This window comes from Microtus oregoni, unplaced genomic scaffold (genome assembly GCF_018167655.1).
Source record: "Microtus oregoni isolate MIOR12 unplaced genomic scaffold, Mior012 000019F_ref0000042, whole genome shotgun sequence".
NCBI classification, from domain to species: domain Eukaryota; kingdom Metazoa; phylum Chordata; class Mammalia; order Rodentia; family Cricetidae; genus Microtus; species Microtus oregoni.
Window position 1 is genome coordinate 7569179 of NW_024543078.1, and position 18065 is coordinate 7587243.

General features: G+C 42.6%; 1 protein-coding gene across 3 annotated transcripts; it reads left to right on the forward strand.

Moving 5' to 3' along the window:
• Positions 1-747: 747 nt before the first annotated feature.
• On the forward strand, positions 748-16007 carry LOC121459663 (zinc finger protein 431-like). 3 transcript variants are annotated; one of them, XM_041669601.1, is made up of 5 exons: positions 748-827; positions 12586-12671; positions 13984-14110; positions 14318-14378; positions 14916-16007. In XM_041669601.1, exons 3-5 carry the CDS (start codon positions 14077-14079, stop codon positions 15889-15891), a joined length of 1071 nt encoding a protein of 356 aa, XP_041525535.1. In that variant the 5' UTR covers positions 748-827; positions 12586-12671; positions 13984-14076; the 3' UTR covers positions 15892-16007. The 3 variants fall into 3 exon arrangements, with proteins under 3 accessions (XP_041525535.1, XP_041525534.1, XP_041525536.1); XM_041669600.1 differs by lacking the exon at positions 12586-12671 and having other exon boundaries at positions 751-827; XM_041669602.1 differs by lacking the exons at positions 12586-12671; positions 14916-16007 and having other exon boundaries at positions 751-827; positions 14318-14437.
• Positions 16008-18065: the final 2058 nt, after the last annotated feature.

Here is an 18065-nt window from a genome sequence, read left to right on the forward strand (position 1 = left end):
TCTACAGAGCGAGCTCCAAGACAGGCTCCAAAGCTACATAGAGAAACTTTAGCTCAAAAAAAGTATTATTCTTAATTTGGTTTACTTATTTTCACTAATGATGCAGAATTAAGAGGGAAAAACAAATCTGTATACCCGTATGTCAAGTAGGCAGTAAAATATGTATAATTTCGTCATCAGAGTCTGCGGCTCTACAGTAAACATGGCGTGAGAAGTAACAAGCTCACTCTGACCCCGTGGGGTTTAGTTCTCTAAATCCTGTGTTTGCACTGATGGGCCTTTTCCACAGCACAGCGGTTTAAGGGAGTGCAGATTAGTGCATGGTTTTTTAAATCAAACTTTCTTTTTACAAAAATGAAAATCATAGCCCGTTTTCCACTGCTGGCCTGAGATATTATTAACCCAGGAAGTGTCCGGTTTCCTTAGTCCTTTCTCAGTTTCTTGGCAAAACCTCACTAATGCCCCAGAAAAGAGTCCTACTGAGTGCAGGGATTGTTCAGGGAAGACTTTGCAGTCCAGCCCCTAGTTCTGTGGCAATGCCAGTCTCTGCAGGTCTGGGGCAGTTGTGTGCCTGGGCAGGAAGCCAGGGCTGGGAACCGTCGTGCGTCCTCACTTCACAGCACTCTGATCCTAAGGGAGTTGTTTCTGTCACTCAGGCCTCAGTAGCCAATCAGAGCCTCCAGATGGACTGCCAGTCAGCATGGGGAGGGCACTTCCGGTTCGCCATACTGTATTATCGGCGGACTACAGGAGAGGCCGCTTCTAGTTCCACGTGTTTTGCTGCCGGGAGCTTTGAGGAGATGGGGCTGAGCTCGGAATCCGCCATGGTGAGCGAGGGCCGCCGTCCCCACGCGGGAGGAGCCGCGGGAGCCGGTGTGGGGTCCTCCCGGGTCTGTGGGAACCGGCGGCGGACGCGGTGGGTGGAGTGATTCCCTTTGCCCCCTGAGGTCCCTGCAAGTCCCGTGGTGAAGCGGGACCTCTGAGCGATTTCGCTCTGCGGCTTGCTCCTGGCAGAGCGTGGGGTGCATGGACCTTTGTGTGGGAACGTCCTTGTCACCGTGCTGACGTCCGTTGTAATCTCCATGTTTGCTGGACTGAAGACTTTCGGGCTTAATTTGTTAAAATATCAGCGGTGGTGCTGCATGCTTTGAAACTAGTACATAGGAAGCACAGGTCAGCCTGGGCTATAGAGCGAGCTCCAGGGCAGCCAGGGCTACAGAGAGACATCCTGTGTGGGAAAAAAAAAGTGCCAGGAGGTGGTGGCGCACGCCTTTAATCCCAGCGTTTGGGAGGCAGAGGCAGGCGGATCTCGTGAGTTCGAGACCAGCGTGGTCTACAGTGCAAGTTCCAGGACAGGCCCCAAAACTACAAAGAGACCCTGACTCGAAAAACCAAAAACAAAAAAGCAGACAAACAAACAAAGAATGCACCTTCCAGATGGTGTCATCTACAACAGCCACACTTAAGCACAGTAAGAGACTGATGCCTTCGTTGCTTCCAGCAGACCTGATCAAGGTTGTCCAGGTTCTCTGAAGGAACTGGGTAGGGAGGGAAACAAGGGATCATGCCATGGCCTTGAATTGTGTAATCTCTCTCTCTCTTTCTTTCTTCCCGGTTTTTCGAGACAGGGTTTCTGTGTAGTTTTGAAGCCTGTTCTGGAACTCACTCTGTAGATCAGGCTGGCCTCAAACTCACAGAGATCCACCTGCCTCCGCCTCCCAGGTGCTGGGATTAAAGGTGTGCGCCACCGCTGCAGGGTGTGTAATCTCTTCTTCGGTAGAGTAGGGAAGGTTATATTAAGGAAGCCTGTAATCCATCCAGAGGAGTTTCTCCTCGTATTTAGAGTAGTTTTTCCTTTTTTTAAAAAATATTTATTTATTTATTATGTATACAATACTCTGTGTGTATGCTGCAGGCCAGAAGAGGGCACCAGATCCCATTACAGATGGTTGTGAGCCACCATGTGGTTGCTGGGAATTGAACTCAGGACCTTTGGAAGTGCAGGCAATGCTCTTAACCTCTGAGCCATCTCTCCAGCCCCTAGTTTTTCCTTTTGTTTGTCTCTCTTTCTCTGTCTTCTCGTCTTCCTCTCTCTCTGTTTTCCTTAGTATCTTTGACTCCTCTTCAGAGTTCTTCATAGACTGTATTCCTGTGATGGTTTATATTTGCTCAGCATTCTCAGGCTCCTATCTTTGAATAGTTGGCCCCAATTAGTGGAAGTGATTGAGTAAAATTAGGGGGTCTGCCCTTCTGGGAGTAGATGTATCTCGTTTGTGTATGTGTGTCACTGTAGGTGGGCTTTGAGCTTTTAAAACTCAGTGCAAGGCTAGTGTTTCTTCCAGCCTGCTGCCTGCCTTTGTATCATGATGTAACCCTCAGTCTCAGGCCTGCCCACTGGGACACTTCCTTTCAAGATGAGGATGGACTGAGCCTCCATCACTGTAATTGATCACCAAATTAAAAGCCTTCCCTTTAAAGCCTCGGTCATAGTGCTTCTTCGGAGCAAGAGAAGAGTCAGGAAGACAGGTTGTGTACGATTTTGTTATACTGTCTCTCTGTATTCTGTACATGTCCTGGGAAATCAAATGAAAGATTAATGGTCTGATCTTATTATTATTTTTTTGGGCGGTCTCGGTTACTAGACACAGTGATTTTTTTTTTTAAGGTTGATTATTTATTTTATGTATACAAGTGCTCTAGTCCAGACAAGGCCATCAGATCCCACTAAGATGATTGTGAGTCACCGTGTGGTTGCTAGGGAATGGAATTCAGGATGTCTGGAAGAGCTGCCAGTGCTCTTAGTTGCTCAGTTGTCTCTCCAGCCCCATGGGCTGATACCTTGAGAAAGAATTCAGTCTGTGGCATGGTTATCATTTCATTTCTTTATTTCTATCTTGATTCATTTTTCATTAATAAATGAAAATTAAAAATTAAAAATGAGGTGCTGAGGTTCCATGTGTTTGAAAGCTTTCTGATTCTTCTGCTGTTGTTGATGTCCAGCTTTAATCTGTGGTGTCTGACAGGATGCAGGGCTTATTTCAGTTTTCTTGTGTCTGTGGAGACTTGCTTTGTGTCTGAGTTTGTCTACAGTTATGGAGAAAGTTCCATGATGTGCTTGCTGTGAGTATTCACCAGAGAAGACTGCTGGAACATAGGTTTAAGGCAATAATAGCAGGTCTTTATTAGCTGGCCTGTAGACACACTGGCTGTTCCTGTATCCTAGCATAGCCCTGAGCCTTTCCTAGGTTGAGCTTTTAGGCACAAAAATCATGTTCTGGGTTGACATACTTCAGTTAACAGGAACCATTAGCCAGAAGCAGAGCTACAGACTAAATGCAAGGTTAGTACATGTAGAGACTTACTGTAAATATGCACTTTGGTGGTGTGCACTTTGTTTTGTTTTGGCAGGTGTTAGGTTCTATGTGCTGAGTTTTACAGCCCGAGTGGCACTTCCATCTTGGAGTCAGGTGTGCTTAGGTCGGGGGCCTACTAAGGACTTGGGCCTGTTATATTTCCCACTGGGCTGAGTTAGTGAATCAAATCATGGACTCATCCTGCTTTAGTTAGGATGCAGGGACCCACCATTAATCCAATCAGAACGAGGATTAAAGACCCAGTCACTGCCGATAGCAGAGTAGTTAGCCAGTGGGACAAGGAAGAGACTGGTATTGATGATTACCCCAACCTTTGCCATATTTTATTTTAAATTACTTCTGATCAATTAGTATAGGACCAGCAGGTTCCCCCCCCCCCAAAACTATACATAGTTTCCTTTATCTCATGACAATGAAGTCTAAGCCTGTTCAATTTTGTAGTAATCTTAACTGTTGTTTTAATTCAGAAATAGAAACTTTCAATACCATCAGGTCCTGATCAACCTATTTGTTTAGTATGGAAATCATAAGAAGAGGCACATGTGGTAAAACCATTGCTACATGCCGCCCAAGTAGTCCTAATCAATCATATTGTTGTTATCCTGATGCATTAACCCATAAAGCAGTACATTGATTTGGGCTGACTCCAGTCACAGTGAGTTTTGTCTGTCAATGGGCTGGCAGTCTGGTTAGTTCCTATCCATATGTAACATGACAGGGGCCAAGTGTCTAAACAAAGCCAGCAGTCCTGGCCTATGGCTGGTAATGATTAAGTCTATCTCAGGGTTCCTTCCTGTGGCCTACAGTCTGATTCTGCCAGTGTTTCCTGTTTCCCACAGGCCCAAATCTTTTTAATGAATTCACTTGAGTAAAAGCCTGATATCTGGCTGAGACACGCCTTGCTAGGCTGTCCAGTCTACGGTCTACACTTACTAAACCCTGGTCTGAACAACTCAGAAAGCTTGTGAGCCCCAGATGAATAGCCTGGTGAAGGTTAGTTACCAACAGTCCAGTCACTTGTTTCTGGGAGGGTGACCCTTTCCTCTGATGTCTGTTGCAAGGAGGGGGCCCGCTTGTCCACCTCGGCCACTGGGCTAGCTTAGCCCCGAAATAACCACATAGAAATTGTATTAATTAAATTACTGTTTGGTCCATTAGCTATAACCTCTTATTGGTTAACTCTTATATCTTAGTTTAACCCATTTCTGTTAATCTGTGTATTGTCATGTGGCAGTGGCTTACTGGGAAAGATCAGGCATGTCTGTCTCTGGTGGCTCCATGACATTTCTCTCCTACTCCGTCTTTCTTCCTCCCAGCATTCATTTCTGTCTTCCCTGCCTACCTATGTTCTGACCTATCAACTAGGCCAAGGCAGTTTCTTTATTCATTAACCAATGAAAGCAACACATGGACAGAAGGCACTCCTACACCAGGTATCCTCAATCATCCTGTGGATTTGAACTTTTTTTTTTTTTTAAACCATAATATCTCAGGCAGTAAGGGGTCATGGTATGTTATTAGATATTCAATTTACACCCTTCACCCCACTTCCAAAATACCAACAGGCCCCACTGGTTTGAAGAGCTGGGTCAGGAGCCCAGCAGTGGAGGAAAACTGTTTGTAGGGGAAGCCAAATAGCCTGTAGGAGGGCCAAGATTTTAAAGTCCTTTTCCCAGTGCTGTGCAGCCCTCTTTCTAGATCATACTGTGGACATAGCAGACAGTATGAGTATAGTGACTGTCCATGTGGATGGTGGAGGTGGGCTTTCCTTTTTCCTCATCCAAGAGCCTAGTTCAAATGGATCAGTTCTGCTCTCTGGGCTGAGGTTCCTGGTGTGCATCCTTATTTTTCAGTCAGTGGAACTGGTATGGCTCCCATGGACCTGGTTTCATCTTTCATTCTTGACAGTGTTGGACGAGCACCTGTGTCATCACAAGAGGGCAGCCTCGGGCATGCTGTGGTGTGCTGTGAGGATAAGATCTTGACCCAGAATTTTCTGTTGTTTTCTCTCATTAATCAAGCACTAGCTGCCACTGTGCTTAGACAGATGGGCCAACATCTGGCTAAGGGTCCAGTCATTTGGACAAGGACTTCACAGACATTTTCATCCCCAAAGTTTGGATTAAAACCCCTATTTTCTTTTGTTTCATGGACAAACAGGTTTTGAGACATCTGGAAATTCTATGGCTGGATCGGAAATTGCTTGTAGTAGGAGCTGCCCGGCTCCCAGCCTCCTGGCTAGCTTATGCCCCAAAATAACAACACACAAGTTGTATTCTTTTAAACACTGCTTGGCCCATTAGTTCTAGCCTCTTAATGGCTAATTCTCACAATCTCGCCTAACCCATATTTAGTAATCTGTGTAGCACCAGTCTTACCGGGAAAGATTCAGCATGTCTGACCTGGTGGCTGGTTGCATCGCGTCTGCCCTGGAGAGGAGTGTGCGTCTGCCTCACTTCCTCTTCCTCCCAGCATTCTGTTCTGTTTACTCCACCCACCTATGTTCTAACCTATCAGGGCCAAGCAGTTTCTTTATTAATTAACCAATGACCTTCCTCCATCAATTGCTGCTGTTTTTAAAGCCGTGTATGGCTTTTGTTGAGTCTCAGTCCACATTAGGTGCCCAGGGCCCAGTCTGTGCTGGTGTATAGAGGCCTCGCCACTTCCAGAAACTCTGGTATCCAGAAACAACCATATCCAGCTGCACCTCGGAACTCCTGTACGCGTTTTATTAGTCTTTGGGGCTGGGATCTGAAGGATGGCAGCAGTCCTGCTCTGAGACAGGCTCCTTTTGTCTCCCCTCAGCTGGTAGCCAGATATGCAGCTTCTACAAAGTTGGGCTTTCTTAGCTAACATTTTGTAGCCAAAGGTCTGTAAACTCTCAGGAGTCCCTCTGTGGTCTTTATAATTTGTTTTCCCAGGAAATCTGTAGGAGGGGAAGTCACTCTGCTTTTAGTGTCTTTAACAACCTGGTCCAGGTTAGTTGCCAACTATAACCTCCCACTGGATCTGTCCAGTTACAGACAAAGATGCTTGATGCATCACTGCCAATGGGAAGATGACAAGTGCATCTTCCAGGTCCAAGCCAGTACACATGCTTCTCTGGAAGACATAGACTCACGAGAATTAGTACCAGGACTCCTCATAGGCCACATGCTCCAGTGTGACTGACAGGCCAGGATGCTTGCCTCATCAACCAGGCAATATGAACTTTATTTACCTGTTTTGTTTCCAGGGTATTTGGTGTTATTTATCTTTTGATTGGAGGCCTAACTTTCAGCTAGGAGATGTTCTTCTGACAGAGGGTAGGATACCAAAATTTTTGCCGGGTATCCCTGAGTCTGACCTTGTCTCATTACCCGAGGAGGTGAAGGTGGCTTTCAGTTTGTGCAGAAGTTCCTTGTCCGGATCAGTTTGTTGTTGAGCAGCCTTTGTACTACTCCCAGCACCTGGAGCCTCCTTTTCCCTTGAAACTTTTTAAACTTGTATAACATTTTTCTAATACCCGGGGTGACTGGGTAAAAAAGGAATTTTTTTTATTGTTTTTTTGAGACAGAGTTTTTCTCTAGTTTTTGGAGCATGTCCTGGAACTAGCTGGCCTCAAACTCATAGAGATCCATCTGCTTCTGCCTCCCGAGTGCTGGGATTAAAGGCGCACGCCACTACTGCCTGGTTTAAAAAAGGAAATCTTTCTAGCCACTCTCTTTAATCTTTATAAAAAGTACTTAGTGAAATTCCTTAAATGTCTTTGGTCAGTGTTGGAGGGAAGGGAATATCTGTTCCCTTGCCTAGCCCAGGGGCAGTGTTTTTACTTTTTTTCCAGTGTGGGTTTTAGAGATAACCAGTTGAAAAAGAGACACAAATTATGAAAGAATGTAGTGAAACTTTATCTTTTCCTTTTGGTTCAGTCCAGAGGGAGTTTTCTCCTTCCCTGGAACTACTTAGAGCAGACACAAAATGGAGGGAATGCTCACCTGGGGGAATTGTTCTTCCCCACCCTGTGTGCACTGTTCTTAGACGGCTGTGAGGTTCAGGCCCAGCACCTTTCCCCTCCTTATAAGGACCAAGGACCTGTACGAGAGCAAGAGTTAAGTAACAATACAAGTAAGTACTGCTCTTGGATGGGATAGGTGGAGGGTTTTTTCCCCCACCTTCATGTGACCTGGCAGAGCCAGATGATTCAGCTCCCCCAACAGGAGGATCACAGGAGAGTTCACACCAGAGAAAGCCACGGCTCAATGCAGGGGAAACTAAACTGATGGAAACACATAGAAAGACATGTAGAGACGTACAGAGAGAGACTTACAATACACACAAGCAGGGTAGCCATCATATAGTCATACAAGTGAACAGACAGAGACATCCAGTGACATCATATGGTTCCCAGACAGTGGGTCAGCTGCCACATCTGACCTCTGCTGTGTGTCTAAACGGAAGGCACCTCAGCAAGACAACCTCTGAAGGTGACAGGTGACTTTCTAATTTGTTTCCCTTTGGATTGGAGGTGTCAGACCCCTCTGACGCACTAGGCAGGAATAGATCAAAGGTTGTGTTGGGTTTGGAATAGGAGTAACCCCCATAGATTCACGTGTTTGAATGCTTGTCCTCTGGGGAGTGGCACTGGGGAGTGGTCTTGGAATATATGTGGTTTTGTTGGAGGAAGTGTGTCCTGTGGGGGTGGGCTTTAAGGTCTCGAGTACTCAAACTAGGCCTAGTGTGCCTCAGGCTCCTTCTGCTTCCTGCTGATCAAGGTGTAGAGCTCTCAACTTCTTCTCCAGCATGACATTTGCCTGCATGCTGCCATGCTTCTCCCCATGATGATAATGGACTAAGCTGTTATCATTAGAATTTACAATTAAATGTTTTCCTTTACAACAATTGCTGTGGTCATGATATCTCTTCCCAGCAGTAAAACCCTGACTAATAGAGACATTTGTACAGGGGACTGGGCTGTTGCTGTGATTGGCCTGACCGTGTTTTTGTTTGGAGGAATTTGGACTTTAGGACTGTGTTAGGAAAGCAATGGAACGCTCTAAGAGGCGCTTGATGGCTCCTCATAGTGAGAGCATGGAAGACGGTGGTGCTGAGGTGGGATTTGCACTGTGGGGGCCTGGTTCAGAGGTTTCAGAGAAGAATATTAGTATATTGCCTAGAAACTGTTCTTGTTACATTTTGGTGAAGAATGTGGCTGCCTTTTCCCCCTTGTCTGCCTGAGGCTAAAGTGAAGAGTTTAGGATCGATTCCTTTGGCAGAGGAAATGGCAAACAGCCTAGAACTGACTCTGTTTTGTGATTATTAGTCTTCAGTCTCATGGAGATTTATAATGAAAAGAAGCAAGCACAGCAAGGAAAAATAAAAATGTACAATTTGAGGAGAAAAGTGGCACCGTGAAGCAGAATGGAACTAAATTCTTTGTTCAAAGAAGTAAACAGATTAAGAAATGGAATAAATTGAGCCCAGGCCATGATCACAGCCAGCTAACCTTCTAATTTGTGTAGAGAAATTAAAGAACAGTTAGGTCCAGGTGTGGTGGTGCATGCCTTTAATCTCAGTACTGAGTAGGCAGAGATTGGTCCATCAAGGCCAGGACAGTCTACAGAGTGAGTTTCAGGACAGCCGAGCTTCAGCAGTGTAGGAAACCACTGAAAACAAAGCTGGTGAAGATGTAGCTGAATGAGGGGTCCGTGTTCCAGCATCAGCAAGCAGCAGAGCTTAGCAGCTTCGGCCATGCGGTTCTGGCTTTGGAGTCAAAAACAGAAGAAAGGGCATATGGAATTCCCTCCATTTCTAAGGAATGCGCTGTGGCCAGGCCTGTGTCGGGGTGCTTTGGCCAGCCGTTTCTTTACTGAGTCCCTCTTCTCCCTTTTGGAATGGTAGCATATATGCTGTGCCATATGGTGTTGGGAGTGAATATGTGATGTGCTTTCTGATTCTGGTTTTCAAGGGATTACAGTTAAGAGAAAAATGAGTCTCAGAAGGGACTTTGAATTTTTAAATCAGTTTGAAACTGTTACAGACTTTAAGGACTTTTGAAGTTGGACTGAATGCGTTTCTACATTATGATATGGCTACAAGCCTGTGGGGGCCAGAGAGTAGAATGTGGTGGCAAATAGTCTGCACCTGTCTCTAAAATACTATGACAGGTGTGAGCCCTCATGCTCAGCTACTTAAATGTACTGACTAAATCAAAGTATCGTGCCGGGATATATGGCAACTTCTTAAAGAACAGAAATAAAGTGAAAGTGAGCTATGAGGTACTATACTGAAGCCATTTCCTTGACTGGAAAGATGTCTCAGGTGTAAGTGTGCCTATAGAGCTTGCAGAAGACAGATTAGTTCCTGTACCCAGATTGCCATTTCTTTTGACTATGAATGAAATCAATACCTCTTCCAGATTTGTGGACTTCTATAACTCTCTTGTTGTATCTTGACATGTATCTCAAACCCTTTGTTTGTTCTTTCTCCTGGAGTATTCTTATGTGATTCTTGTCTTCTTATGTCTTGAGGTGGTAAGGTCTCATATACCCCAGGGTGGCCACATGCTCTGAATGTTACCAAGAATGACCTTGGACTTGCTGATCCTTCTACCTCCATCTTTTACAAGCTGGGTTTACAGGTATCCTGATCCTTGTCCCCTTTAAGGAATAGAAATTGAACTGTGGGCTTCATGTATGCTGTGCTACCTACTGAGCCACATCTTTAGATGATTTATTTTTCTTTTTAATATATTATTACATAGCTGGGCGGTGGTGGCGCACGCCTTTAATCCCAGCACTCGGGAGGCAGAGGTAGGCGGATCTCTGTGAGTTCGAGACCAGCCTGGTCTACAGAGCTAGTTCCAGGAGAGGCTCCAAAGCCACAGAGAAACCCTGTCTCGAAAAAACAAAAACAAAAACAAAAAAAAATATATTATTACATAATAATATATTAAAATTAAATTACATTTTTTAATGTATTTTATGTTTTACCTGCTTATATGTGTGGTGCCCAAAGAGCCTTAGAACTGGAGTTAAAGAAGTTTTGGGCCACTGGCGTGGTGGGGAGGGGTTGCTGGGTAACAAACTCAGGTCATTTGGAGGATCATTGAGTACTGGGAACTACTGAACCACGTGTTTGGTCCAAAGTGTTCTGAATCTAACCACCCCTAAATTCTCTTAGTTTTCCAAACATTTGTGTTTTAACTCAGCAGTCAGATCTTTCTCTTTTTGTAAATGAATGTTTTATGGTATGTGTGTAGATGTTATGTCTGCTTATATGTCCATCTACCGTGTGCATGTCTGCAGCCCGAGAAGGACAGAAGAGGGCATTGAGTTATTGATTGGGTCACCATGAGGTTTCAAGGAGTCAAACTGTGTCCTCTAGAAGAGCAGGAAAGCCCCAGAGGTCTAATCAACAATTTGGCAATGGGTTTTTGATCCTACTGCACGTACTGGGTTTGTGGGAGCCTAGGCAGTTTGGATGCTCACCTTACTAGACCTGGATGGAGGTGGGTGGTCCTTGGACTTCCCACAGGGCAGGGAACCCTGATTGCTCTTTGGGCTGACAAGGGAGGGGGACTTGATCGGGGGAGGGGGAGAGAAATGGGAGGCGGTGGTGAGGAAGAGACAGAAATCTTTAATAAATAAGTAAATAAATTAATTAATTAATTAAAAAAAACCAAAAAACCAATTTGGGTCATGCCCTATATACATATGTAGTCTCAAAAGTGAAGGCCTGACAGTGAAGAGCCTTGGAGAATCAGCTCCTCCCAATGCACAGCTTTTCCTAGCTCTCTGTTGGCGCTGCTTTCCCCATGCTTCAGTGCTTCGTTTATCAAGCGCATCAGCACATTACCACTGGTTTTCTCTTTGCCGGGAATGGTCAGCTCTCATGTGCCAGTCATTTCCTTTGTGTCACCTAAGGAGGGAGCCCTGCTCTACACACTCCACAAACTGCTGCTCTTAGCCTGGTATGCTGGACTTTGTGCAAGCCCATGGGAGGCCTGCCCCTTTCTGAAAATTGAGATGGAAGAAGAGCAGATAGGGAGGGGGTAGTTTAGAAAGGGGAGGAAAAACTGGTTGCTATGTAAAATAAATGAGACAAATGTTATTTAAATTAAATTAAAAATAAATACATAAATAAATGAATAAAAATTTAAAAAACAAAACACAAAAAAACTCTGCAGCCCTAAAGGCCAGAGTGGTTGATTGTGCTTATAATCCTAGCACTTGGAAATTAAGGTAGGAAGATCAAGTTCAGGTCTGTCATTGTTACACATGGCGTTCAGTGTCACCTGGGACTACAGGACATGTCGTCTCAATGATGATAAAGACCTAAAGATCTCATGGGCCCCAGTGAGGAGACTGTGAGACTTCCTTGCATGAAGGCATGAGATAAAGCCTCAGCTCTTTGTTGATTTAACAGTATGTTGAAATACCCAAACTTTGAGACACCTGCCATAAAAAGCTGCATGTAGGAAGTAGAAATGGCCACAGAGAGATACATGAGAAGTTGCAGTGAGAAAGAATCGTTTTTCTTTTTTTTTTTTTTTTTTTTTTTTTTTGGAAATGAAACCCCAGGTGTCTGACACAGAGCTGTAGGATTTAGGATTGCCCTGCAAGATTTCAGACTTTGGTCCAATCTTTTCTTAATACCTTGAAAGGGAAATGTGTATTCTGTGCCATTGCCTGTTAGATAGGTATAATTTGTGTTTTGATATTATAAGATGAGACAGTCAAGGAGTTGCCTTGAGTGTCAGAAGAAACTTTGGATGTTTGAACAGTGATGGGACTGTTACATCATATGGGTATCTTTGAAATTAGACTAAATGCATTTTACATCATGATTTGCCTGTGATCCTATCATGACTTGTGCCAAAATGTGGAGGGTTGAATGAAATATCTTCCAGACATTATGTTGTATCTGTGCATTTGTCTTTGTGGTGGCTTATGAAACCCCGAGGAGGAGGAGCCTTCCTGGAGGAATGTAGTCTCTGGGGAGGAGCTTTGAATGTTTATGCTCTCACCACACATGTAGCTTCACCATTATTGTCACTAGAGACTTCATTCCTAAATAATGTAAGGCAAAGTAGAAGCGTTTGCTTTCCCTTGCTAATCTATTTCTCTTGCTTGATATTTTCATGTTTATATTTTTGTCTGGTCGAATTAGTTTCTTGTCAAGCATTTGCTCTTGTGCTGAGTTTTGCCCACATCATGACTTTGAACTTTGGTAGAGGGCGTCATTCTTCAGACTGAATGCATTCCAAGAATGTGTGCAGACATGAAATTGATAGTGATCTCCTGAAGCATTGAGTTGCAGGTGTGTAACATCACCTTCCCTTCCTTTGTGTGTTTTTTACATTTTTAAAATTTTCAAATATGTGGCTGTTGACTTGAGTTTTCTGTCCTGCCTGGTTCCTGCAGTTGTTAAGTCCCAAGGAAATCACACAGTGGTCTACATTAGTTATAAACTGATTGGCCAAGTAGCTCAATTATTAACTCTTTTAACTTATATTAGCCCAATATTCCTGTCTATGTTAGCCATTTGACTTGGTACCTTATTTGGCGGGGCAGTCACATCTTGCTTCTTCTGTGGCTGGGACAGGACAGGACTAGGACTTCCTTCTTCCCAGAATTCTCCTATTCTCTTGATCCACCTCTACTTCCTGTCTGGTTGTCCTGCCTATACTTCCTGCCTGGCTACTGGCCAATCAGCATTTACTTAAAATATAATTGACAGAATACAGACCATTGTCCCAAACCATGTGACTCTTTTGCCTGTACACATGGCTATGTGCTACTAGTCTGCCCAGTGTTTTCTGAACTTGGAAGAAAACTTTGGATTCTCTTGACCAGGAGTTAGGAATAGTTGTGAGCCTCTGAGTGGTGGGGTTTGATCCAGGTCCTCTTCAGTAGCAGCAGGTGATCATATTTGTTGACCCCTCTTTATATGCTCTGTCTCTTTAGGTGTTTTTTTATTGTTTTAGAATCAGCATTTATTTTACTAATGTTTTTATTAATTTCACCTGTCAGTAACTTATTAAAATTTCTTCCTTTCTAGGAGTTATTAACCTTACAGTTTAATCAGGATTACTCCAAGTTTATGATGGACAGGTACAGAATTGTAGTGAGTGTTCCAATTCTATGGAGGAATTTCAAGTGAGCCCCTGAGTACTATTTTTTATTTATTTGAGATAGGGTCTCACTATGTATGTACCTTTGGACACTGGCAATCTCTACGTAATAAAATTGACTTGGAAATCACAGAGTTTTACTCTCTGCCTCCTGACGTTTTGGCTTATACGTGTGCACCACCATGCCTGTATTTTCTATTCTTTTTGAAATCAATAATTTTAAAATTTTGCTGATGTATACTAAATAATATTACTCTGTTGGCAAGTCTTTCTGTATGTATTACTAGGCATTTCTCCTGCAATTCTGTTCTATTTCTGTGACCACATCATCCTTTTCTGTTTCCTTCTATAATGAGTTGGTTATTGCTTTTGAAATTCTATGACCCATGTTATAGACTGTATTAAGCACAAAGCACTATGTAAATATATTCTCAATGTAGTATGAATTTACAATGCAGTCTCACCATTTCTATTACATCTTTATATGGGATATTTTAGGATGCATTGACCTATGAGGATGTGCATGTGAATTTCACGCATGAAGAGTGGGCTTTGCTGGATCCTTCCCAGAAGTGTCTCTACAAAGATGTGATGCTGGAAACCTACTGGAACCTCACTGCTGTAGGTAAGAATGTGAGCTTTCTGTTACTTAAGCTTACTTAAGGGGCCAAGCCTCTTTTGGTGATTTGTGCTCTTCTGTGATTTTTGACTGTGGAAGAGGAAGAATCTAGCGAATAAATTAGGGATTGTTCTAAAGTTCATGGAAGATAGACATTTAAATTGTTCCTAATTTCCAGCAATATATCATACATTTTCTGGTGTTCTGTTTTAGGGTACAAATGGGAAGATGAGAATATTGAAGAACATTGTCAAAGTTCTAGAAGACATAGAAGGTAATTTTCATGTACAGCTTATACATATGTACTTCTGAAGAAATGTTAATAAACCCTGAACTTTTAATGAAAAGCAACAGTATAAATAAGCTCAACTTTGTGGTGATTATTAAATTCTCACAACACTGTACTGCAATGTCAGGGACCTGATCATTGTTTGCAAAGCATTCCTTTAAGAAACAAGACAAGGAAACAATACCATATTAGATGCCACAGTTTCAGTCGTAGCTATATGAGAGGCATGTTGTTCCACTGTTCGTCCACATAGTTTCATACCAAGCAAATATTGTAAAAGAAATACACATTGATAAGGGGTTTATGACCAAGACCTTTTATAAGCAAACTATTAATACTAGTATTCCTCAAATACTTGTAGTGAGGGACTTACCATAGTTTAGTGAATGGAGCAGTTTATGAGAGTCAAGGACCATGTTATCATGAGAAGCCCTAATCCCTACACCACATCTGTAGGCATAAAAAGTTAGGCCATGTGGATGCAATGTTAAAACCTTTTGTTTGTTATTCTTCCTTTAATAGGCACACTATCTTCAAAGACACAAAAATATCCAATACTAAAGAGGATCTTTATGAATGTAAGCAACATGATGAAACATTTGGATCTGATTTGTCTTTAAAAGTCCATGAAAGGACTTATTTGAAAGTAAAAAATGATGGAGATAATCAAAGTATTAAAGACTTTCCATGTCACAATCTCAATCAAGTATGTACAACTCATACTAGAGAGAAAACACATGGATTTCATCAATGTGATACACTCATTGCTTATATCAGTTATCTTCTAATACGTGAAAGAAGTCCTACTGGAGAGAAACCTCATAAATGTAATCAATGTGGTAAAGCCTTTGCATGTAAAAATGTTCTTCACAGGCATGAAAGCAGTCATATTGGAGAGAAACCCTATGGATGTAATCACTGTGGCAAAGCCTTTCCATATAAAAGTCATCTTCAAATGCATGAAAGAATTCATACTGGAGAGAAACCCTATGAGTGTAATCACTGTGGTAAAACCTTTTCATCTAAAAGTCATCTTAAATCACATGAAAGAACTCATACTGGTGAGAAACCCTATGAGTGTAATCATTGTGGGAAAGCCTTTGCCTATAAAAGTAATCTTCAAACACATGAAAGAAGTCATACTGGGGAGAGACCCTATGGATGTAATCACTGTGGTAAAACCTTTTCATCTAAAAGTCGTCTTAAATCACATGAAAGAATTCATACTGGAGAGAAACCCTATGAATGCAGACAGTGTGGTAAAGTCTTTGCATATAACAGTCTACTTCACCGGCATAAAAACAGTCATACTGGAGAGAAACCCTATAGATGTCATCTCTGTGGTAAAACCTTTTCATCTAAAAGTCATCTTAAATCACATGAAATAATTCATACTGGAGAGAAACCCTATGAGTGTAATCAATGTGGGAAAGCCTTTGCCCATAAACGTAATCTTCAAACACATGAAAGAACTCATACTGGAGAAAGACTCTATTAAAAGTAATCTAGTAAAGTCTTTGCTAATAAAAATCATCTTCAAATACATGAAAGAAGTCATACTGGAGAGAAAACTTACGGATATAGTTAATGTGGTAAAGTTCTTGGACATATCATATTCCCCAAATATGGGATAATTTGAATAATAAAACCTATTTGCAAATATTTATGCTGTCATCCTTTATGTTTGGATTGTGTTACTTTATTCTGGGGGCTTAATATTTGTTCTTTATATTTTCTCAGATATGCCAATGAATGCCGGGGAATTTTATCAGTGAGTAAATGCAGTCACTGCTAAGATTGATGACCAGAATTCATCCTCTGGGAGACCTACATTTTTCATATAAGTTTCTTTTCTGATTGCTACATACACACATCATACACATACATAAATATTTTTGAAACCAAAATCAGGGCCTATGAGTTCACTCACCAGTTTAGGGCACTTAGTTCCAAATTAATTGCCTTGGTTTCATCTCTAGTACTCATATAGGGAAACTAGAGAATAGACAAATAGACAAGTGTACACTGTCCTCAGACTGGCACATGGACACAATGACACTGCTGTTTACACATGGTAATTTTTTTCATTTTTGGAGACAGTTAAGTTATATAGCCCTACTAGTCCTGAACTCATTCTGTAGATTAGGCTGACCTCAATCTCAGAGATAGCCACCTGCCTCTGCTTCCCAAGTTCAAGAGTTCAAGGTGTATGCTACCACCACCGAGCCAGAGTTAAAACATTTTAAAGCAGTTATCAGTTGAAATTAATTCACTGATAAATTCCTAGAACCATTACTGTTTATTTTTTTTAAATGATGCTTTTTTAAATCTTTTATTATACTTGCATTGCCAGATTCAAAGATCATTTAAAGAACATCTCACCTGGATGTAGTGCTATAATTTTATAATACCAGCACATACAGACTGAGGAAGGTGTGTGGAGCCTGGGTGGGTTGGGGACAGAGAGAGAGTCCAGAGTGTTGAGATGCTGCTGTGGGCACAGAGAGATTGGGTGTGGTGTCAGGCTGGGGGAAGGTTGGAGACTTGTATGGGGCTTGAAGTTTGGGGAATTTAGGGGGAGGATTGGGACAGGAGCATTCATTGTAGGTGGAGTCAGTGCTGACAAGGTAGGTTGGGCAGGGCCACACAAAGGAAAGTCCAGTGGACAGGGCAGAGGCTGGGCAAGAGAAAGAAATAGGAACTAACTGTAAGTGCTGGGGTGAACCAAGACAGATGGAATGGACTTGATACCCTGGAACTTTGGAATTACAGATGTGAGCCATCACATGGATGCTAGAAACTGATCTGTGTCTTCTGCCAGAAGTACTAAAGTACTGAACCATCTCTCATCCCCTTTCATTTCTTTTAAGATTTAATTTATTATTCTTGTCTTTGTGCCTGCACTTGCATACTACTGTTCAAAAGTATGTTGACAGTGTGTGGTACCCAGTCCTCTCTACCATGTGGGTCCTAAGGACCAAACCCATATCTATCAGGCTTGGCTACAAGCACCTTTACCTGCTGAGCCATCCCCATGAATCCACTGAAACATGATCTTTTTGTTAATCATTGTTTTGCAGGGAGCTGGTTTTTAAAACAAGTTCTTGAAGTCCAGGCTGACCATGATCTTCCTGAGTTCACCTCCAATCACTGACATGACAAATTTTAATACCATGCTCTGTGTATGCAGAGGCCTGAAGCATGCTGGGCTAGTGCTCCACCCATTGAGATCCACATGAAATAAAAACATTGAGGTGCACACAGAGTTACTGTCTTCAACAAACAAACAGAAAACAGAAAAAGCCTTGCAAATAATTTGTTGTTAAAAGAGATGAAGTATGTTTCCAGAGTCTCTTAGTTTCCTTGGCTGTCCTTGAACTAAAATTTAAGGTAGCCCTTAAAACCCTGCCTCCTGTCTCATTCAAGTACCCGGAGAACAGGCCTGCACCAAGTGAGGATGCCAGGGCACAGGGTTAACTGTGTCCCTGGTCACACAACTAGTAATCAGATGTGCATTGCAACAGCATAATGTTCTTAGGGAAGCGTCTCAATCTAGAACCTTTTTTAAGCTGGAATTCCATCGGGTCAGCATGGAACGATGGGAAGAGCCCCAGGATCCAAATAATAATTGTTAGATCTCAAATTTTAACAAATGGCTGAGGTGCTTATTAA